At 37.8% G+C, this 23,720-nt stretch overlaps 1 protein-coding gene across 9 annotated transcripts in view; it reads right to left on the reverse strand.

Annotated features, from left to right (window-relative positions):
* slc2a9l2 (solute carrier family 2 member 9, like 2) overlaps positions 1 to 23,100 on the reverse strand; it is a 241,947-nt gene extending 218,847 nt beyond the window's left edge. For 4 of the 9 annotated variants that reach the window (XM_062457030.1, XM_062457021.1, XM_062456964.1 and 1 more), the window contains exons 1-6: positions 21,572 to 21,617; positions 18,582 to 18,679; positions 15,928 to 16,026; positions 13,885 to 14,045; positions 3,117 to 3,241; positions 1,194 to 1,339 (exon numbers count right to left, since the gene is read on the reverse strand). In XM_062457030.1, coding sequence (XP_062313014.1) covers positions 1,194 to 1,339; positions 3,117 to 3,241; positions 13,885 to 14,045; positions 15,928 to 16,026; positions 18,582 to 18,662 — 612 coding nt within the window. In that variant the 5' untranslated portion in view covers positions 18,663 to 18,679; positions 21,572 to 21,617. Of the gene's footprint in view, positions 1 to 1,193; positions 1,340 to 3,116; positions 3,242 to 13,884; positions 14,046 to 15,927; positions 16,027 to 18,581; positions 18,680 to 21,404; positions 21,539 to 21,571; positions 21,618 to 22,857; positions 22,931 to 23,047 lie in introns of those variants that run through there. The other 5 variants (XM_062456972.1, XM_062457010.1, XM_062456981.1 and 2 more) reach the window with 5 other exon arrangements.
* Positions 23,101 to 23,720: the final 620 nt, after the last annotated feature.

Consider the following 23,720-nt stretch of genomic DNA (forward strand, 5'->3'; position numbering starts at 1 on the left):
GATATGAGCAAACCTGGTGGCCCACTACAACGTCTGACCTCTGTGATTGCCAACAAGGGTTTTGCCAACAAGCACCAAGTCATGTTTTGCAGAGGGGTCAAAGACTTATTTCACTCATTAAAATGCAAATCAAGGTATACCAATTTTGACATGTGTTTTTCTGGATTTTTGGGTTGTTATTCTGTCTCTCACTCTTCAAATAAACCTACCATTAAAATTATAGACTGATCATCTCTTTGTCAGTGGGCAAACGTATAAAATCAGCAGTGGATCAAAAACAAAATCCATCAGTGTATATCTATGGGGAGCCCCTATAGATAACCCTGACAGCATGTTGCCATAAGAATACTTGAAAGGTAGAGGAGGGAGAACAGAAAGGAGATGATCCCCTCAGGAGTACAAATCACAGAAAAAGTCATTCAGAAATGCAACATAACCATCTTCATTGACAATTCAGGGAAGGAATCTCAGACACATTGCCACTAGAGTAACCAAGACCTGATTGAGAATTCCAACTGATACCTTATTGAGTAGGACTGGAACAGATGGAACCTTTTAGAGGTACAGTACGTGGGTTGAAAGCATTATAGAGGCTATTACTGAAATGGGAAGAATCACTGCCTCAGGAAGATGTGGATGTGGCTATAGGAGAGGTCTGGTCTTCAAGTGTGGCTGCCCCAGAAGTTCAGTCAGCCAAATTGAAATAATCAGGAGAAAACCAAGCAGGCACCATAAGTATCTGATCCACAGGTTAACCTAGATTTCAGGATTGGTTGCCTATGGCATTTATTGTAACCTACTATATGACACTTTTTGTAGGGGAAGCATCAATCTATGTTCCCTGGCTATGTTCCAGTTCACTTTCAAAGTCATGACAAAGCCAAGCAACTCATTGCGAAAATCAAACTCTACCTCTCACCTCGCCAGCAACACCCCCCAGGAAATATGTGTCAACAAGTATATGTTCACAGTAAACCTGACAAAATATTGAATGCATAATGGGTTCAGGGCGCAAACCTGGTGTGTGTAACCCCAACTGCTAAATTTACAATTTGAATATAGATATAAAAAGTGGCTGGCCAGAAAGGGGTCCTATCAAATGGAAGAGGATCACTACAGTCCTTAATAATGCCCATTTTTTTTATTAAGCTAATGAACATTCAAACAGTCAACCCCTTCAATAAAAGCCTTACCTTTCCGAGTAGTTCAGGAAGTCCCAATACCTGTCCTGTGAACACCCCCAAACAGATAAGGATAGCATTGAATTGGCCAATGGAGCCTCTTATGCTTTTGGGGGAAATCTCCCCAAGGTACATGGGTAGGACACTGAGGGCAATACCTATCCAAAACAAAAACAAACAACGTAATTGGCACAAAATGTAGGACATCATGCTTCATGGATTTTAAAAAGACTAATTTGCTTCAGTCTAGAACATTCAAAGACAATGACAGTATAGGCTGGATAGATATGGGTGGTTTGTTTACTGTAGAGTTTAATAGGAGTTGTTGGGACAGCCGTTATTAGGCTATGAAGATTCGTTATAGAGCTAGGTTGATTTAGAATTAATTAGCAAGAACTCAGTATCCTGACACAAAGCTACACTATACTGGCTTGAAGTTAACAAATTGATTTTGAACCAGTGAATCAGTGAGGTGCACCATGAATACAAATGAGAGCAATCAAGCACGTTGCTGCAAAACTTACAAAAGAGTTATACCATTTTCTTTTCTTTTTTATTCATGCATATATGTATTCCCAGGGGAAAAGATTTGGCGCACAAATTGTATGGATTAATGATTTCAGGGTAATCTCATAAATTCAACACACTCCCAAAGGCAATGATACAAATGTCCTTAATGTGTATCATATTAAACACAGAGATGTAAGCTTTTAAAGTCACATTTGAGAAGCTTAACGAGAATATATAATATGTTGTCATTATTGGACAACTACCATGTAACTACAAAGCCAGACCTACAGTGCAGTAACAACATTGTAGTTACAAAGGAATGCTATACTTCCTTGCGGTTCAAGTTATTACACAAATAAACCTTATTATTTGAGAGGCTGAGCTTTCTAACACCACTTACCCTTACAACTCTTCCCCATTCTGTGCCTTCTTACACTTTTGTAATTGCCTATACAGTTGAAACTAAATGTATGACATTACTTATTACTATATTTACTTACATAACAATTCACATGTCCCTACACTACTTTTCAATGGGTATTGCTATTCAGTTACATGGTAGTTCATGTAGCCTTAAGAAAAATGTGTTGTCTTCAACTGTATTTGCGGCTACGTCAGCCAGTTGTTTTTGGTTTGTAACATGAGCTCTATATAAAAACGTATGTAATAGCTAAGTGATGTGAAATATCTCCCCACAAATTAAGTACTTATGGAAATGTCTTACTATCAGGGTTGCAATAATGAATGGCTACCAATTTCCCATTTTGACAATTACTGAGGTAATTTGAGGTCAACCATATTGAATTGCTATATATTTTAATTACATTTATCTATTTCAGTATTTGCCCAGTAAGATCAACCAAAAATGTGGAAGCCTCTGTCATTCAAGTTATTATTACAGCTATTGAATTTAGCGAACGATCAGTTGAAATGCTCAATACCGTTGACTTAACTTACACAAACGATTGTTAACCCAAGTTGATTACACTATTATTACTAAATTATTCAAATTATTACTGTTACAGGATGCAGTAGTTGACGCATTGCATACTACAAGAAGTATAGCGGCCATGTCCAAAGGAAAATGTGCATTGTACACAAGTTGGATACTTGAGTTTGACTAACATTGTGATTCTACATGGAGGTGCAGGAAACAAAAACAATGCTTTTTCTCTGCAGTTTAATTACGACTAAGGAATTTTTGGCACTGATTCATTCCCTTATACAGTATGGAAGGCTTTATGAATCAGCAACTGAGAATATTGAATCTCTCCCTATTTCTATTATTAGCAGTTCAAGGATCCTTTTTTCTCTTTTTTGGGGTGGGGAAGATTTCCATTAGCTGTGGCATGACAACATTTCTGGAGTCCAGAGCACAAATATAATGGGGAACATGTCTTGAGCCTTGTAGAAAAAGGCACTCACCAGAGTCCACCCCCATTAAAAGACGGCCAATGATGAGCATCTCAAAAGATCCTGCCATTTCCCCCAGGGCCAGCAGCAAAGCTGCTATCACTGCAAAGACATTATTCAGGAGCAAGGTTCCCTTCCTGTAGCAAGAAAGAGGGTGAGACGGAAGAGTGAGGAGAAAGAGAGAGCAAAAAAAGAATGGGTGGCTGAGAGGGGAGAATGTGTGTGGTTATGAGGATAATTCCTTATTGGTGAAAATAATAGCATAACAGTTTGCTTTAAAAATACCATTAATTTGCATATCATACAGTAGTGGATTCGGACTGCTTATTCAGTATGTATTTATGTGTGTGTGTGTACTGTATGTACAGTATATACTGTACTGTTTTTTTAAGTAAAACTTTAATCTGTCTGGATAGATATACTGTCAGGTGGCTGAGCGGTTCGGGAATCGGGCTAGTAATCTGAAGGTTGCCAGTTCGATTTCCGGCCGTGCCAAATTACGTTGTGTCCTTGGGCAAGGCACTTCACCCTACTTGCCTCGGGGGAATGTCCCTGTACTTACTGTAAGTCTCTCTGGATAAGAGCGTCTGCTATATGACTAAATCATAAATGTAAATGTACTGTAATTTGACATGTAACATTGCAAGGACATGACACATAAAATAACAATAACATTTTCTTAATTACTGCTACAAACTAATGATATCTATCTATATGTCAGATGTCAGTTGCATCAAATAGGCCTAATATGTTTGAAAGAACAATGACAGTGGATATAGGATACTGATTAAAATGCCTGCTTGTGAGACAGAGAAACATCTCTACATTGGTTACCTTACATTTATTCATACCTAACATTGTTTATCCCAAAACCCATGTTTAATAGGGGCATACTGGTAGTCTATTTCTGCAGGTCTTGTCTATTATTTTATTTATATACCATAGGCTACTTCAAACAAAACAGCATGGTGGAAATGGAACACCTCACAGGTTGTAAGGTTGTCAGCCTCGAGACCTTAATGACTTGGAGAAGATCTGCAAAGAGGAGTGGGACAAAATCCCTCCTGAGATATGAGCAAACCTGGTGGCCCACTACAACTTCTGACCTCTGTGATTGCCAGCAAGGGTTTTGCCAACAAACACCAAGTCATGTTTTGCAGAGGGGTCAAATACTTATTTCACTCATTAAAATGCAAATCAATGTATACCAATTTTGACGTGTATTTCTGGATTTTTGGGTTGTTATTCTGTCTCTCACTGTTCAAATAAACCTACCATTAAAATTATAGACTGATCATCTCTTTGTCAGTGGGCAAACATATAAAATCAGCAGTGGATCAAAAAAAAAATCCCTCAGTGTATATCTATGGGGAGCCCCTATAGATAACCCTGACAGCATGTTGCCATAAGAATACTTGAAAGGTAGAGGAGGGAGAACAGAAAGGAGATTATCCCCTCAGGGGTACAAATCACAGCAGAAGTCATTCGGAAACGCAACATAACCATCTTCATTGGCAATTCAGGGAAGGAATCTCAGCCACATTTCCATTAGAGTAACTAAGACCTGATTGAGAATTCAAACCCTAACCCATCCACCAAAAAACGGCATCATTGTATATTTTTGGAATAATACGTTAGCCATGACATGCACTCTTCATGCCAAGTGCAGCTGGTGTTACGCCAAAAATCACTGCAATTCTTTTTGGTGTTTAGAACTCATTACATTTGTCATTGGTTCCCTATCCAGTTTTTATTATTATTGTGCAAGCTTGTGATCGTTTTCTTCACGCTTCACCAAGTCCATCCGATTCAATTACAACAAAATAAGATGAAAGCAGGAGAACCCTTGAGAACAGATAACGTGCCTTTGCTTTTATTGGTTATATAATCATATTCTTTGTTCCTATAAATGGTTATTTCTTTACAATCATTCAGACACAGGGCTATTGGTCCATATACACTCTCCATATACCATATACAATGAAGGCATACACTGATTAGGCATTTATTCCTTTTGGGGGAAGGAAACCAGCATACTGTAACCCTTCTTTAGAAAAAGTCATAATTTCAATTTTTATACAAAATAACCCCCTCCATAGTTTTTCTGCAGAGATTGGATAAATGTGCCTCCAAACTGTCAAAAAGATACATTCAAATCTATGCATGGTTCTTCTGGAGACAGCACATTTAGAGGCCATGACTGGTTTCTGCTCACTTTGCTCCAAAGGCCAAAGTCATCTATCATCAAAACTAAGTACTTGCTGTCTGATGGCGTACTGCTTGTTGCTTAGACCATGGAATTCTGATCCATTTATGTTTTTCATTCAGTTCTCTTTTCTGTCTGCCAGCATCAGCTAAAATGACTTAAGACAAAGCACCTTCAAGAAAAAGACCAACGAAGGCTGAGATAGATTGCTCACATCATCTGCCATTGCAAAGTGACTGCCAAACAATTTTCACAAAAACTCGGATATCTGACCATATCAAAAATGTTTTTTAACATTTCCTAAACAAGTCAATAATTATGTGATGGGTAGTAATTAAAAGTGCCCTTACTTGTGCATTGCTTGTTGATTGGGAAATGAAAATAAAAGCCTGGTTCACTGAATTAAAGCTCTGGACCTCTGTAGCTACATCATTAACCTGAAATGGATTTTCACCCGAGAAATGCAACTTTAGGGATTCTGCAGGTGTAAAACACAGAAACAGCGCAATGGCTTTGGGGACTGACACTTTTTGTACACTTTATTTAAAAAACAATTATCTGAGTCTTGTATATGTAAGGGATAATGCTAGACAAAGGTGTTCATTATAAGGAATTAACTCTTCATAATGGATACCTCGTTAATGGACACCTCGCCGGGCATTATCTCTTACTTAATGGACACCCTGCAGCCAATTGAGTAGGCTATTCACCCAGACCATGGTATAAAATACTTATTTCTCCTGGCACAAAGGGTTCAAATCGATGTCCTTGACTTAATAATTTTCATAATGATGAAACTTTAATTAAGATGAACTATTGAATGAGTGTCATAATGATACAAAATTCAAGGCACAACAAGGAATTCCAGCTGTGTTTAGAGGTAGTTAGAGATATGAGTTTATTATAATTAACTTTGCCATATACACTAGTTGACAAGCAAGAACTCTATGGGATCCTGATCAAATCCAAGAATATTTGTATTTGATTGGATAAAATATTAGATGAAGCCAAGACATTATTCCAGTCTTTAAAAGGATAATTGACTCCAAACCAAGAATACATCATCAAGTGCAAGTGATTGAGCTGGAAATCCAACAAAGGTCTTTACCGGTATGTCTGTTGTAATAAAGACCCTGTAGTCCTTTTCAATGTGAATACATTCCCTTGAATAACACCTAGGTTTTTATTTCACCAGCAATTAATGGGCTGAATCTAAATCTAGAGAGGCACTGATATGTCAAAGTAAAAAAAGGACACAGTGCAGTATGTACTTTTTGAAATGGACTTTTCCATATTTTGTCTTGTATACTGTGTGATGCTTGAATATTCAAAATCCAAACCTATAGATTAGTTTATTTTAGGCTGCATTCACATCTATTTCACAAGAAGCCAAGATGAAAGCTTGTCATGCTATTAATCTATTTTCAACAAACCCCCCTAAGAACACACTGACAATAAATAAATAATAAATAATAACATCTTGCCAATTTTATGGATTGACTTACAATATTTAATGCTAACACATACTATACATATCTATTCACCTACTTAATAATTCTTCCAATTATTTAATCATATTGCCAGAATAGCTGTTTTAGAAGATACTATGCCAGGTGCCCCTGTGACTTGCCTCACATGTACTGTAAGAATGATAAGGTATATTTATGTAAGAATGATGAATACATAGTTTTTCTCAGATCAGATTCTGAAGAACCCTCTTCAAATTGAGTCCAATCCCAAACCAAAGGGCCATCTCAACCTTGACCATTATAGATATTTTCTTTTACTTTATTAAATGAACAAAGCCCAAGAAAATTGAAATGAACATGTACTACTGAGAAATGGAGTGAAAATTTAGGAGGCAGGTCAAGCTTGAAAGTGCAAAAGCAACACAGAGAACAAAATGAGCACAAAACCTGGCACTCTAATTACAAAACTCGCTGAAATTATATCCTGGAGAGTTAAATAAGTCCCCCACCACCACGTTCCAATGTTACCTGTTACCTAGTATGAGGAGCATGCACCAACTAAATAACATGCATTTGGCATACAATTTTCTCTAATATCGCCAAGAATCTCTGTCTGTTTGGGTATTATGATTCTGAAATTACAAGACGATTTTGAAACATTGCATAGCACAAAGGAAAAAATACAAACGTTAATGTTAACATAGCAAATACCCCTTAGGAAGAAATCCCTTAGAAAGAACTGTACATGCAAGTGCTGTATGGTGAATTAGGCCTAAAATTATGACAACTGGTTCAACCACTGTGCATGTAATGACTTATGTTATGAACTAGATGTTTGTGGTGGCAAGACAATTTTACAGAGAACCAATTGAATACATTTTGATCAACATAATATGAGCAATTGATAATGTAGGAAACAGCAGACAAATTAAGGCTACATAATCAGTTGCATGAATGTACCACAGCATGCGCAATTTGTTTAAAATAATGAGAAATGTATTTTATGATGTGCATAAGTGACTAAAATAGATGATGTGGAGGTCTATTTATAATTCCAAAAATCTTTGTGTGTGTGTGCCACCAATTTTATCATGGTCACTGTGCACTATATATAGTTCAAGTAATCTGTATTTGTGTTTCACTGACATCTTAATCATTGACTGCATCACGAGCACTGTGCACTACTAACTAATAATCCTTAACTTTTGGGTAATTTGCTGATATTATCAGGGTTACTATTTGTACATGGTTTTGGAATTCTACCTATTCTGGTCTCATATATAAATTACTTTTAATTAATTGCTTTTGCTAACAATCAGTCTGTTTATTTGAGGTCTTACAGTAAACCCAAAATAATGAAATGTAAATTTAGTTATTTGGGAAGTTCATTTTGTCATGGCTCTCATTTGAATATTTTGTTATGGCTCTCAGGGCCTCATTTACTATGAGGATTGCGCCCATTTCAGGTGTACAATAGCGGGTAAAGACATAAAACCGTATTTACAAAGGCAGCGCACTTGAGTAAAAAAGCAGATTACCGCTGCTGGGAGGGTATACATCTTATTCCAAGCACCCATGATCCATTTCCTGAATTATGGGAAATTGATCGACAGAAGTACAAAATGCAATAGCCTGACAGAGTTACGTGCACCAGGACATTTGTTTGGCTATCGAAGAATGTAGCAAATAGTAGGCTACTTATGCAAAAGTATAAATTGCGTGTTAAACGTAAAAATCGATAGCCAAACAACCATCCTGGTCCACATAACTCTGTCATTATCATGAAGTTGATCGTTTTGGTTGGAAGAAAAGAAGAAACATGTTAACAATTCACAACATTAAAATAAGTAGGCCTATGCGCACGCTAAAAACGCAGTTGAAGGAAGCAGGACTTTTCAGAAGAAAAAACTAATAGTCCACGACAGAAGTACGAAATGCCATAATGGTTGTTTGGCTATCGATTTTTACGTTTAACACGCAATTTATACTTTTGCATAAGAAGTGTACTATTTGCTACATTCTTCGATAGCCAAACAAATGTCCTGGTGCACGTAACTCGGTCAGGCTATTGCATTTTGTACTTCTGTCGATCAATTTCTTATTTCTTGTTAGTTAGCCTACTGCATCCAATCAGCGACGAAGTGTAGTACCAACCCTTTCCGTTTTGAGTTAACATAATGTGTTTTTGAGTTAATGTAATGTCGTTTCTGTCGATCTACGTTCCTACCCTCACCTATGCTCACGAACTGTGGGTAGTGACCGAAAGAATGAGATCGCGAATACAAGCGGCCAAAATGAGTTCTCCGGAGGGTGTCCGGGCTCTCCCTTAGAGATAGGGTGAGAAGCTCGGTCATCTGGGAGGGGCTCAGAGTAGAACCGCTGCTCCTCCGCGTCGAGAGGGGCCAGTTGAGGTGGCTCGGGCATCTGATAAGGATGCCTCCTGGACGCCTCCCTGGTGAGGTGTTCTGAGCACGTCCCACTGGGAAGAGCATAAATCTGTGTGTAGTTCATGGTGAGGTGCTCTGGCACCCACCATTGCTGTTTCCCTAGCAATCATAAAATAATATTACTTAAACAACTGAGTTTGTTGCTCTTTATCATAATGTCCCATAGTCATCTTTTCATCTGAAATGTTAATGCTGGATCCCATGACCTGAACATGGGCCATAGCCTTCTAGTCTCTGTTGTTTGGGATGAAGCCAAGAAGCATTTTGAAAGGGCTTAGCTTAGCTGAGATTTAGGACAACATATTGCTGTTGATTGGGGACTTGTGTACACCTTCCATTGTTAATTGTTTATTTACAATAACCCTGTGAATGTAATATTCTTATAGATCAAAGTCCTTTCAACACCATAGTGTCAACCCAACTGTGCCAAGGCAGACAGAATCGCATAGATCAGACCAAGACCAATCCCCAACTCTGCTGGCAGGCTACAGATTTCAGTCTGGAAAATCAATAGCAAATCAACCCATAACAGTATATGTACTGAACTGTGGCCAGTATTCTAAATTGTATCATACAAATATACTGTCAGTTAAGAACACTAGACAATGAAACCTGGACCTGGCCATAGGTAATTATAAATTAGAATGGACTTAAAGAACTTTACTCTAGAGTAACATTGATTCAAACTATATAATTAATTTAGATTATAGAAAGATCTCTGGCCTATGTTTGGAGAGCAGTAAAAGTCTCCTTTGATTTCTGAAAATATAATCTGCCCTACCAGTTTGATGTGAACTTGTTTTTGTAATTGTTAAATAATGCATCAAGCATTTTTTTTCATCAAGCATTTCTGTAGTATGTTTACTCTTTTTTCAAGTAGCCATGAATTATTACAGTTAATGTTTAAGGTATTTAAAATACATAATGCTATTACATGTACTACTTCCCACAGCTTATTTTCACACACTCCTGTAGCGGGGTTTGCTCGTTTAAAGATAGAAATACTTAATTTATCATAAAGTCTGGGGCACCACCCTAATATTGGTTTAGGACATTAGGGAATCCTATGTTTAATATGTAATAATCAGTCTTATCTTTAGGAATGAATTCGTTCTAAGAGTAGAGCCAATCGTAACATCAGTGAACACGCACGTCAAAATATCTTTACCATGAATTTATTCAAGTAAGGTAAACAGATCTTATGAAAAGTTGGATTATGGGTTTGATATGAGAGATTGGTTTCAATGAACAGAATGAAATGGTCTAACTTAAAGAAAGGCAGAAATTGTACAGTCAGTGATTACATCCTTACAAATCATAAACAGAGCTCACGCCAATGCCATGTCGAGGAGGAAAGAGTGTTAGCCATAGTTACGTTTGATCAGGGGTTGATCAATGATGTTGAGGGCGGTTTGCGCCAAAGGTCCATTTGAAGAATCTGAAGTCACAGCGCGGCTGCGCTGGGTCATGTGACTGAGTCTGCGGGATCTCAGTGAAGTCGCATTTGGAATTGCGTTTTTGGTTCTTCTGTTGAAACGTCCAGATAGTGTCGCGATCACTATAAAGTTGAATCTCAGGAGAAGCTTGGCGACGTCCTTGGAACGCCAATCCTGATGGCGTTCATGCCATGGTCGGTTTTGCTGGAGTCAGAGATTGATGGTCATCTTAGGGCTTTATACAGTTCGAGGGAGGACCCGTCTGGGGTCAGATGTGGATTGGGGGAAGCTGGGTTCTCAACTCCCCCCTCCTTCCTTCACACCTACCAAAGGTGTGATCTGATCTCTGGCTGGTTCATTCAATGGTTCAAATATTGTTCTGGACATCTTGGTACAGTTACAAAATATAGTTGAATGATTGTTTTATTATGATAGCTTCGTGTAGATACCAAGAATGACGTGGTTATCTTTCAGGAAGAAGGAGTTGTTACTAGAATCAAGATTTCAGTGAACACAACATTAAAACAAAGTAACAAACATAACAAATATCCCTCTCATAATTCTCCACCTTGTACTCTTGTGGTAAAGGTGAAGTCTCAAGAACTTTCCTCAAAAGTTCTGATCAAGGTATGTTCTTTGTTCAAATCGCCGCCGAAACGGATAGCAAATGGTCGCTGGAGACGTGTTGTCTAAATCAGGCCCTTTGAAGCTTGCAAGCTAGCAGGAGGGCTGATTAGGTAGATTGGGGAGGTCCCCCCCCCCCCATTCTATGGTTCCTTTGCATCGGCGTTTGGTGGGTAATCAGCATACTGAGGGTGTCACAAGGGCTGATTAGGTTTGTCTGATGTGATTGAATCACTCTTCAGGTGTGGCAAGATGTTGGCTCCGTGTGGTCTTGTGGACCTCACTACACTCCACTGTCGACATGCTTGATTTACATTCATTCTGTTCAAAGATAGCACTTTGCATTCCTCACAAAATGTTCTGTCATTACCACATTAGCACATTCGCAAAGTGAGTTTAGGCCATGCTGAAAGTAAATCAACCCAATTTGAAACATACAACAAATTAGTGTTTGTGGATCATATCCATAAGGCTATTATGGACAATTTCTCTTGGGGCAAAGACAAATCCCCTTATTTACAAAATAGTGAGACAGCCTCACCATTCTTCACTGCGATTCTTTAATCTCAGAGATACAGGATTTTTTGGATTGCGTTGTGGCCATTCTGGCTATGCTTTTATGCAATCATAAAAACATTCTTACTGATAGAAATGTGAGATAAATGACGCTAAGGGACTTTAACACCTTGACTTTCATTACAGCAAGTGGTTGTCTAGCCATTCTCTCTCTCTTGCTCACTCACCTAGCTCCCTAAGGATTTACGGTAAACAAGGAATGATTGCTTGCTGGTGTCAACATGCCACTAGGGTTTACATTATCACCCTCTATCCCAGTTCATAAATCAAGAGTTGCAACTGGGGGAATCTAACTCTGCTGAATCATTATGGGCTTTGACGAGAGAAACAACCTCTCATGTCTACGCTAAGGATATGGCAAAGTCATACGGAGCCTGCTGCTAGCATTGTATTCTCAATATTCATCTTGAAAACAAGAGTTGATGATGACGGACAGTTGAAACTATCTAATCATCAGCATGAATAAACTGAAAATCTAACTTAAATGAAAAGGAATCTGTCTGGTTCTGAGATTCATTTGGGGATTTTTAATGCTATGAAATCTGCTGGATTGTTTGAACTTAAGAAAGCACATATACAAAGGTTGCACACAAATTCCTAGAGCAGTATACCAATGTTAAATCTGTTGGGTGTACAGACCCTCTGTTGCAGATAATTTTGTTCTACAATCCTGAGAGTATATTACGGGGACAATGAAAGTACATTAAATGTCCTAAGACAATAGACAGAGCACGACTTAGGAAGCTACTTACTTTGTGTTATAATTTCATATCTGTGCCATGATAATTACTGACCCAGTAGACTATAATGAATATTAAAGCTCCCAGCCATTTTTCATGGTGTGTAGGTTACACTAAACAGCACCTGAATACAGTAGCTTACATTAAATAAAGCCAGAGCTGTGCTGGAGCTGAAAGTCTTCCCTGTTTACACATTTGAATGTGTCTGTAAGACATTTAAGTCCTGTCCAAAACCCAACACCCACCAGTCTCTCTAATGACAGATTAGAAGGGAACTAGGGACCTTGGCATGAAGCCAAACATCTCACTTAATGGACTGTTCATGTCAAAATTGTTTCACAAGATTCCCCCTCAAAATGAAATGAAACACAAAATGTATGAAAAATAGCTGACGGCCAAAGGGCAGTAGTATCTGTTAACAAGAGGGCTCACAACATGGTACACACTTTGGTTTCGTACAACCCTTTTCTGTTCAGTTTGGTTCATCTTGCCACACTTGCCACAAATGTTCTGGCTATGCCAATAATTCATGTTTGCTAAATGATGTTTGATAATTGATGTTTGTTTTCTGTTATGAGAAACACTTTGCACAAAGCCTTAAATAAAAAGACATTCAAACGTACAACCGGGGCCCTAACTATAGGTGATTCATCTTCTGTGGCGTAGTAGTATGTAGAACAGTATAAACAAATTTCAGCTTTCACATGGGGTGCCTCGCGTCAATGACTTCTACTAACAAGTGTTTAAACTTTTTGTACATGACATGTGAACTGATATAAATAGGTAAATCATTACCAAAGCTTTGTAAACACTGAAGGTGAGGTCATTCCAATTACAAAAAATATATAAAAGGGAATGGAATTAATAAGGCTCCTTGCAACCTAATCAAAGCATGATAGTTGACATGGTACACGCTTTGGTTTCGTACAACCCTTTTCTGTTCAGTTTGGTTCATCTTGCCACACTTGCCACAAATGTTCTGGCTATGCCAATAATTCATGTTTGCTAAATGATGTTTGATAATTGATGTTTGTTTTCTGTTATGAAAAACACTTTGACAAAGCCTTAAATAAAAAGACATTCAAACGTCCACCAGTGCCCTAACTCTTATGAATATTCTTTTGCATAAATTAGAACATGTGACTATGGGGTATAGACAAAGGGGAGAACAAAAATAAAATAATCTGCATTGGGGACCTAATCTCTCAAGGGTCATGTGTCTTTGTTTGATTTAACCCCAAAATGCACTTTTCGTTATATATTACATTGACGTCCAACCTACCTTCCGATTACTTTAATGAGAAGGGAGACAGCAAGTGTTCCAATCAGGCCTCCGATGGCAAATATAGAAACTGTGATGGACCACAGCAATTTCACTGTTTCCTCTCCGATTGGTTCTCCATATCGCTCAATCCAGGTCTTATTGTAGAAGTCCTGTATATACTGTGCATATGAGAGGGAGAGGGGGAAAGTGACTTAGCAAAGCAATTTATAATTCACAACTGATGGATAAATTATGAAAGCCTTTTTTGTTATTGGCACAGACCTTTGCATAACCTTTGAGTGCCACATGTTTCAAATAGGTGGACAGATAACAAGATCTCTAGTTGTCACGCAATCGTTCACAGATTGTAGCAGTTCTTTTTCAAGACAGTTATGTATGCTCTTTGGTAGGTTATAATCGTCAGGATAAACCAGACCCAAAGACAGATGACTAGTGTGACCGGTAGTTTATTGGACGAGGTACAGGCACGAAGATGAGGAGAACGCTGGAGAGAAACGTTGGAGACAGAATAACTAAGCTTACGCTGCTAATCATTTTAAGTCGAGCAGGTAAGGAGTCCTTTACCATGTTCAAGGTTAGACATTGAGTAACAGAGGTGTGTGCTGAAGTACTGGTGGAGCTTGCTGATGAGGAACAGGTGATGGTGATTAGTACTCTGGAGAGGGTGAGTGCTGTAGTGGAATGACTGGGGAACCTGGTGGGAGCGTGACAAGAATAGTTCATTGTCACATGTGAGAAATGACAATGAACCATATTACAGGAATTTTAAATATTGCCTTATTAAGTCTTGTCTGAATAGGAATAACCTTTTTAAATTTAGACTTTACGACTGAGGGGAACAAATACAAAATAAATTACACTACTGCAACATCTCACCTGCAGGGTAGCAATAAACCGCATTTCCTCCAGCTTCAGTTTATTTTACTTGAACTTTTCCTTCCAAACGCCATCCACCAATAAATGTTTCTTATAAATGTAAAGACCAAAACTATCAACGACTTCTCTACAGTATGTGCTTGGCCACCTCCTTTCTTGTTGTCTGTGTGCTTGCTCATAGATGTCTAAATGAAATTATTATATTGAAATTATGTCTAGCATGTGAACGTTGAATGTTCTACAATTTAAGTTTGAATGTGTGTGTGTCAATGTGGGAAATAGATTGACGGGAAAAAACTATGGACGAGATAGGCCATGTCTCTGGACACCAAATTAACCAACTAATGGGGAGTTTAATTTCCCTTTCAAGAAATATAGTGGAATGTCTAATTCCATGGCAGTCATTCTGCCTGGTCCCTAAAGCCAAGAACCACCCAAGAATGACTGCTGAGTAGTGTACCCACTGAGACTGTAAGCGTCTACATTCTGTTGAGTGTTTTGCAAAATACAGATGATATTTTACCATTGAGTAGCCACAACTCATTCTTGCTAGCAATACAAAAATGTATCAGAGTCTCTGTATTGTGCATTCCATACACATGTTGCAAACTCAAAATGGGTCCTCTATAATGTTGTTCATAATCCCTATCATTGAGCTGCTTGATGGGCTCTGTGAAAAAAGATTGACAGAGGTTTGGGTGATTATGTAAAGGCTATGACACTTGCTACAAACCAATCTAATCTCATCAAATTCCCAAATGGGCCGGTTAGAATTGAGTGGATGTTTGGTTATTTTGGTGATTTTCCTTCTTTCTCAATAATCTATTCATGAGGTTTAATTGCAGCCATTTTGGTTTGTTAACAGGGAGTTCAGGAGATACATGTGATTAAAATTTGATGTTTTCCAATCAAGCAGCAATCATAATTCTAAGCACTAAAGAGGCATTTGGCATGCTTCAATGATCTTGTGTTCTGAGCCTTTGAAGATGTTGTTAGATATCTTAGTCATATTGTTTCAATTTTTCAGAATCAACTAATAATCCCATATTATTAGTTGGTGCAATATATCATGACGTGTGAACAAGGCCTTGGATGAGAACATAAATGACAAGCCCCAACCCTCCAACGGGGCTATCAACACAAGTATCCAATAGTTAGACTCACCAATGCTGGAGCGTTGACGACTGAAAGGTTATAACCATAGAGATAAGATGACCCCAGAGCACTGAAGAAGGCTGCACTCACCAGGCAGGCTGTGATTTTCTGCAGGGTAATACACATACTGTATGAGGTCATTTTAATATGCAATAAAAAAATCTACATACAAACACATATACTGCATACTGCTTACAAAACAGTTAGGGACCTTTATGGCACTGAACTGTATTTTTAGTTCAATCAAGGTGACATTTCAAACAAGGGTAGTAAGGACATTCCACGTGGGCCTTAAAATATACAGTTGTGTCCAAATGTATTGGCAGTGACATACATTTTGTGTTTGCAAAGTTTGCTGCTTCAGTTGTTGTGGTGTTGATTCACATTGCTACTCAATTATTGTGCTGAGTGATCAAATCAAATGTATTTGTATAGCCCTTTTTACACGCAAGCATGTCACAGAGGGCTTCACATATGCCCATAGAACTGCCCCTCAACCAACCTACCCCCCAAGGAGTGATCAGATGGTTTTTAAATAAAAGCTTCATTGGCCAACAAAATTCATCACAAAAACCCACATTTCACAGTTTTTGGGCCCTGGCATAAAATGACTGCTAACATAATTTCACTAAGTAATATCATCAGCATATGGGAAAGTTTGAACTTGTTCCAGTCAGCTGAAATCAGTCTATCATTCGGATTGGATTTTATAAAGAGCAGATTGATTGCTGTAAAAGAGGGGAGTATTTCCATATATCGAACCTTTTCACCAATAAAAGCTTTTAAAACCTATGAAATGTGTGTCATTGTTTTCCAGTATTCCATAGAAATGTGACAAAATTATCCACAAATCCTGAACCAGCAAACTTTGCAAAACACAAAATTTGTCATTGCCAAAAATTATGGCAACAACTGAAGGCTACTTCATATGTCCTTGACTCTCAGGACATACCGTAAAGAAGGAAGCAGCCTACAGCCTTGACAAAAAATGTCAGATCAAGTGAATGCCAACAGATTGGTAACAAGTTCCTTCTTTGAAATGGCAGGAATAGGGACTCCAAGCACGCCTACTATGTGCGAGGATTGAAAAAAGATGGATTGCTGCAAACTCAAGGTTTCTCTTAGTGATTGCATATATGTGTAAGATTCCAATACATGCATTTACAGTACATACAAATGGCTTGAAGAATCCCAAATACCACTGATGTATACTGTAGGTTCCAGTCATATTATCTAGTACCCTTTATCACTTTGTCATCCTGACACAGCTTTGTGTGGTATTCTAAACTACTTTGGAATTAAATTACCTGTCTTATGTGTTGTGTTGGTTTTGCACGTGTGTATATGTTTTTTTGTTGTTGTATTAATTACCCCCTTCCTCCCCCCACATACTTCTACCTTACTTTTAACCAACAAACCAATTTTGTGAAGATGTATTCCCCTTATTACCATGCAATAAGGAAATACTGTATCTTTTTAAACATTCAGTATGAACTGATAACAATATATGTGTCAAGCCCTTGGTTTCAATGGTTCATCTAAGGTCAAGTTAATTTTTAGATTTAACAGTGATAGAGGGTTACATATGTTAGTGATTTGTGGAAAATGCAACCTGGGGCTATAATTCCAATAATAGTGTTAAAAGATAACTTGTCATTGCACAGAAATAGCATTCATTAAATACTGAAAGAGGAAATACATATTGACTTCCTCTATGACCATAATGTGACATTAATTATAAGGCAAGAATAAGGTAATGTCATACTGTATATTTTTATCAATGTTGGATGAAGAGAAGAAATTACAGGTATGTTAAGCAACAGTTGGCTTTTACTTTCAGAGTTATATCATAGTCTGTACAGAAAACCTAAATAAGGTATTTCAGGATGAAGTGCAACAGGTCTGTTAACCCTCGTGCTGCCTTCGGGTCACATGACCCAAAGGTTCATAACGAACCATCGTTGTGTTTACCCAATTTTACCCAATACAAAAACAAATTAAAATAATTTTCTTTTAACCTTCGCAATGTGGGGGGTCTGAGACAGCCCAACGGTTAAAAGAAAAGGCTTCACTTTGTCTTTGTATGCGGTAAATCTGTCGCAATACGACGGTGGGTCACAATGACTGATGGGTCAGAATGACCCGAAGATAACACAAGGGTTAACATAGTTGTCAGTTAAAAGCTATCTAAGTACTTGTCAGAAACTATAATAGGATATGATTGATCTGTGTACAAACACATGGATTTGAGTGTGAAAAATTACATCCTTAGTGAATTTGTGTTAACACAATTACAAATGGAACAGATTCAACACATCTTAAATTGCTTAGTTAAAACAAGTGGTATTGCACAAAACCACGTTCTGAGTTTTTTTATTAGCATGTCCTGAATTGTATAATTAACCATAAGACACTGTACATAAAGTAAATAATGCAATAATAATCACATCTGATTATCAGCATGGGTCAGGGTCAAGGGGCATAATAGTCTGTAAAGAGGTTACTAGCATTCCTAGACACAGCTTTGTCCCATATTTGTTATCTCAACCACCTACTTTTTACACATGAATGATTGACAGATGTATCAGTTGAGATGGTGACGGGGGTGAGGAAAAAACAACTATTGTGCTTATCCAGCAATTCGACTAAAATTACATACTCACTTCTTTGGGTTGGCCTTTGGAATTGTCTGTCTTGCTGTTGTTGTTTGTTTCGACATGTTGACTTTGACCGTTTTTCTCCATGTCTAGTTTTCAGGGCACTGGAATGAGAGTGATGTCAAGTTACTCACTTATCTCACTCTGGTGAGACATGGTGACAGGAAATGTGATTAAGGAAGTGGTTCATTTTGGGAAATAAATGTGTTTCTCAACGTAAAGAGGAAATTTGCTACCAAGCAAAAATTCTAGTAAAATATATAATATACAGTACAAACAGTATATTTTTCACAATGGTGCACTCTAACATTCAATATGTAATGTATGCCCAGAGTGGAATAGAGAGTATAAGCCTAACCATGACACTCTTTAATAAAGCATATTTGTGTAAAAAAAAAGTTATATTTGGATAATCTCCAGATATAATTTTATCAAGTCGGATCTTAGATGGCTAGGTGAGGCTACAATGCTAACATCAGATGAAGATATGGCTCTCTAATTGAGGGTTAGACAGCATAAGCTATATTTAGTCTGCCACCTAGTGGTTAATTGTAAAGTGCAACAACCAGAGGTCAAGAGGGGTAAAGAATTACCATAGTAATGCTCTAATGCTTAGCATTTGCTGAGAAAAAAAATGCAACTGATGCAACAAAAAATGCAAACTAACTCAAGGATCACTGGCACACCCCCATACTTTGCCACTGGCTACCCAGGGACTGTGTGAACAATTATCATTGATAAACATATTCACATAAACATGTATCATTGATAAACACACAGAGTTTTTCAAATAACTGCTCTAAGTGTGTTTCATCAATGACATGAATACGTGAATCTAGACAGCACATGGATAAGCTGTACTCCCTTTGTTGGTTGGTCGTGGCATGCACATAAATTGATGCAGTTATGGCAACCTTGCAATGGTACGGACAATCTTCATGGGCTTATCTGCAGTACCATTCTGAACAATCTTTGCTTCATCATGAGTGTTAACAATTATATAAATACCCTTAATGCCCTAAAGTCAAAATGTTCTTGCCTTAGAAAATCGCATGTTCAATAATCCCAGAATTAGGATTTCAGTTTGACACTGCCCTATGGTTAGCAATATATCTTGTCAGTTGAGGATTTGTAATTATAACTTGTGTGGGTTAGGATTACTTCACCAAAAAGTAGTAATTCAAAAAAGGTTGCACCTTGGTCAAAGTCTGGTAAGTTACATACTTTCCCCCACAATACACTGCCAACAAATGTGATAGCTATGCAAATAACAGAAGGAATGAACTGTGGAGTAATGACAGTAGTAACTGGAACCTTGATCTTATGAGGCAAGCACTTTTACACATGTAGCACTACCTCCAACCATGTTTTACAGATGGATAACGGCCATTTATTTATTTATTTCAACAGGCAAATCCTCTTTCCTCCGCCTGGTTTAGGTTCATTTTCATCTCCTCTGTCCCTACTACTGTTCCAGAACTTTCAAGGCTCGTATCGGTACTTTTCATGCACAGTTAACTAGGCTTTGTTTGTGATTTGAATTGTGCAGTACCATCTAATTTTGTTATGCCCCACATTTTTGGGGAAGGTGTTTGATAGTTTTTACCACCTTCAATTGCATTGACAGAGCTTCAGTTACTGTCTATAGCTAAATATAAAGATACAAATGAAAGACAGATGGTGCCAAAAACAAATACATGGCCCCTACAGTGCACTCCATTTTAACAAATCAGGTGGAATGGGTTGCTCCATTCTCAGAGAACCCTGAAGATGATACAAGTTCCCCCTCAGAAGGAAATGAAACACAGACTTAAAACATTTATGAAAAACAGCTGACGTCCAAAGGGCAGTAGTATCTGTTAACAAGAGGGCTCACAACATGGTACACACTTTGGTTTAGTACAACCCTTTTCTGTTCAGTTTGGTTCATCTTGCCACACTTGCAACACATATTCTGGCTACGCCAATAATTCATGTTTGCTAAATGATGTTTGATAATTGATGTTTGTTTTCTGTTATGAGAAACACTTTGCACAAAGCCTTAAATAAAAAGACATTCAAACGTACAACCGGGGCCCTAACTATAGGTGATTCATCTTCTGTGGCGTAGTAGTATGTAGAACAGTATAAACAAATTTCAGCTTTCACATGGGGTGCCTCGCGTCAATGACTTCTACTAACAAGTGTTTAAACTTTTTGTACATGACATGTGAACTGATATAAATAGGTAAATCATTACCAAAGCTTTGTAAACACTGAAGGTGAGGTCATTCCAATTACAAAAAATATATAAAAGGGAATGGAATTAATAAGGCTCCTTGCAACCTAATCAAAGCATGATAGTTATCCAGGTGGTACTCATTTATGTCCAATCAATTTCCAGCCTTGGTGCAATGGCAGCACATAAGTCACTTTTTATCTATGATAGTCAATATATTTATAGTCAAGTATATTATTTGTAAGTGTGCTCAACTGGATGCAGCAATCAATGAAACATAAATATCCATTCACACTGATTTTTGTAGTCAATGAACAACAGTGCATCATACACTCAAGTCTGCAAACTGACTGACACAGAAACTTTTTTCAGTATAGTTCCTAGAGGAGTTTGGTCAAGGGTCTTTTAGAATTACATCAAATCAATCGACAATATTGCTGAATTATAACTAATTGTAATTCGAACTCTGTGTACAGCATATATGTACACAGAGTTCGAATTACAGGAAGGTTTAGGGGGGGTCTGACCCCCCTAATTAATACTTGGACCCCCTCTCCAAAAAAGAGGTAAGAACAACAGGTCTTGGTGGTCATTAAAAAAAAGATTGTTACCTGTAATGTTGATAGTGTCTTTTGTTCTGGTACATCACTGTGTGGGTCTGTGTTTGAGCGGAAATTATGGTCTGCTGTTGTGTGTGTGGGTCTGACTTGCTGCCAGTTTTGCTTTACGATACTTTGTTGGTGACCACTGACTCCAAAAGTTGTTGTGTGGTACGTACCCCATGAGCTTGTGGAATGGATTTATTATCATCAACAGACTGCAGACTCGGACCCCCCCCAAAAGAGGTAAAAACCACAGGTCGGGGGGGTCGATGCATTTATATAACGTTCTTACCTGTAATCGTAAATATAAAAATATAGTTACCATATTCATTCAATAACAGGTTGGCGATACACAGAAATGTTGACTTTATGGCAGGGAATATCACACACTATTACATTGACTGCCATAGTCAAAATTCACTCAATAACCACAGCGCGAGTGACTAGTGCCCAATAAAACTCAATAAACACCGCGCGCGAGTGACCAGGCAGTGTGCAATACAGAAGAGTGACTTGACCCCCACGAGTTGACCCCCCCGATTGTCATTGTATAATTCGCACACTGAGTACATGTTCGTTTTTTATTATAGTAAATGAGGACTAAACCTTTATTGAACTGAATAAGTAAAAACAGTGCAAGAAAAGTTGGAACAGTAATGGTATAACTTTTCTCTCAGTACAAGTCTAAAAGACAAAATGCATATTTTTGTGTTGATTGATAATTAAATACTGTATTTGAAAGGTCAACTAAAAAAACAGAACTGTGTCCCTCTAAGACAAATGTTAACCTGTTAGGAGTATTTGTACACCAACATTTAACAATGCATCTGATAATGTAAATGTGTATTTTAGATGTTTTACTAATAATTCAAATATCTTATAACCGATTGATCAAATAAGTATGTCAGCCTTTTCAGTGCTCACTATTACTACACAACACAAGTGTTGCATCAGAAGTGAACCTGCCATTTCTACGTAGTAACCTGAATGTACTTTTTACAAAGAACTTCACGTAGGTAGAAATATTGGTGATCTGGAAAAGACGTGTGCCATCTTGGATTAGGCTACTTAAATTAATTTCATGAAATATCAGTTTAGATGAATATCTTTCCATATTAGCATACATTTTTTAAAGAAGTTTGTATAAAAGGTGTCAACTGAACATGAAATGTTCTTTTTGGGAAACCTCACACCTCCGCAACTTTTTTGTGTTATTTTATTTTATAGCTGTCATGTAGTCAAATCATGCACATCATCTTACTTTCCAGTATAGACTTATAAACCAGAATCCCTTTTGTTTAAAACTTTAATTTAACTGCCACATTTACATATTGAAGATCAACTCATACTAAATCATTATTAAGAGGAAAAGTGTATATATAATCAAACAACGCTGCACCACAATGCATCACAAATGCCTTAAAATGTGTGCCTTGCCGGTATTTGTACCACATTTACTAACATGTTGACTCACCCCCAGTCAGTCCAGTGAGCTAGCAGTAAGGAAAAACTTCAAACTGACCTATATCCATTCAGGAAACATGAGAGTGCTGTGTCAATAAAAACTCCCCCTGTCAAATGATTAACATAAGAAAATGACAATGTGCAAACACGTGTGCGTGCACACACACACACAAAGAAAACACACTTACTGACACAAACAGATGGCTTCTCTCGCATCTGTCGGACCTTCTGCCAATGCTTCTGTCCATAAATGAATTAGAATCTGCAAACCAAAAGACAGAGGAACAGAGGTGAGGTAACCTGTATCAGATACATCAGAGATCAAATATTCAAGTAACATCATGAATCACAGACAACCACAACTTGTGGGACTCCATTGAACAAGGGAGTTGGTCTTAGTCTTTAACACAAGACATAGTATTTATTTATTATTGCATTTTATTGCATTTTTTTAGTTTAAGTATCCTTTGACACATGTAGAATAGCTAGTTTGATGCATTTTAGAAGGCAACTATACTCTTTATGGTAGGTTAACCTTGCAATGGGAGACCCTTGAAAATAGCTAAAGTAGGTTGGTCGGTCAGTTGGTGTTACGACCCTCCCTGACTGAACCGAATAAACTAAGGCTTTCGATGTCTAGGGGCAAAGGAGGGACTAACAACCAGCAAACCAGCAGCCAACATGAACTCCAAACGAAGGTATATGTAGACAACCGTGCGTTTTATTTTATGAACAGAAAAGGCGTCACAGGAGAACAAGGGGACCATGAACGGTGCCAAAGGAATGAATACAATAAAAGTGCTAAACACCCTGCCTAACCCAAATAATGCCTCTCTAACAAAATTACAAGGGGCGGCACCG

This window comes from Osmerus eperlanus, chromosome 1 (assembly GCF_963692335.1).
Source record: "Osmerus eperlanus chromosome 1, fOsmEpe2.1, whole genome shotgun sequence".
Lineage (NCBI taxonomy): Eukaryota > Metazoa > Chordata > Actinopteri > Osmeriformes > Osmeridae > Osmerus > Osmerus eperlanus.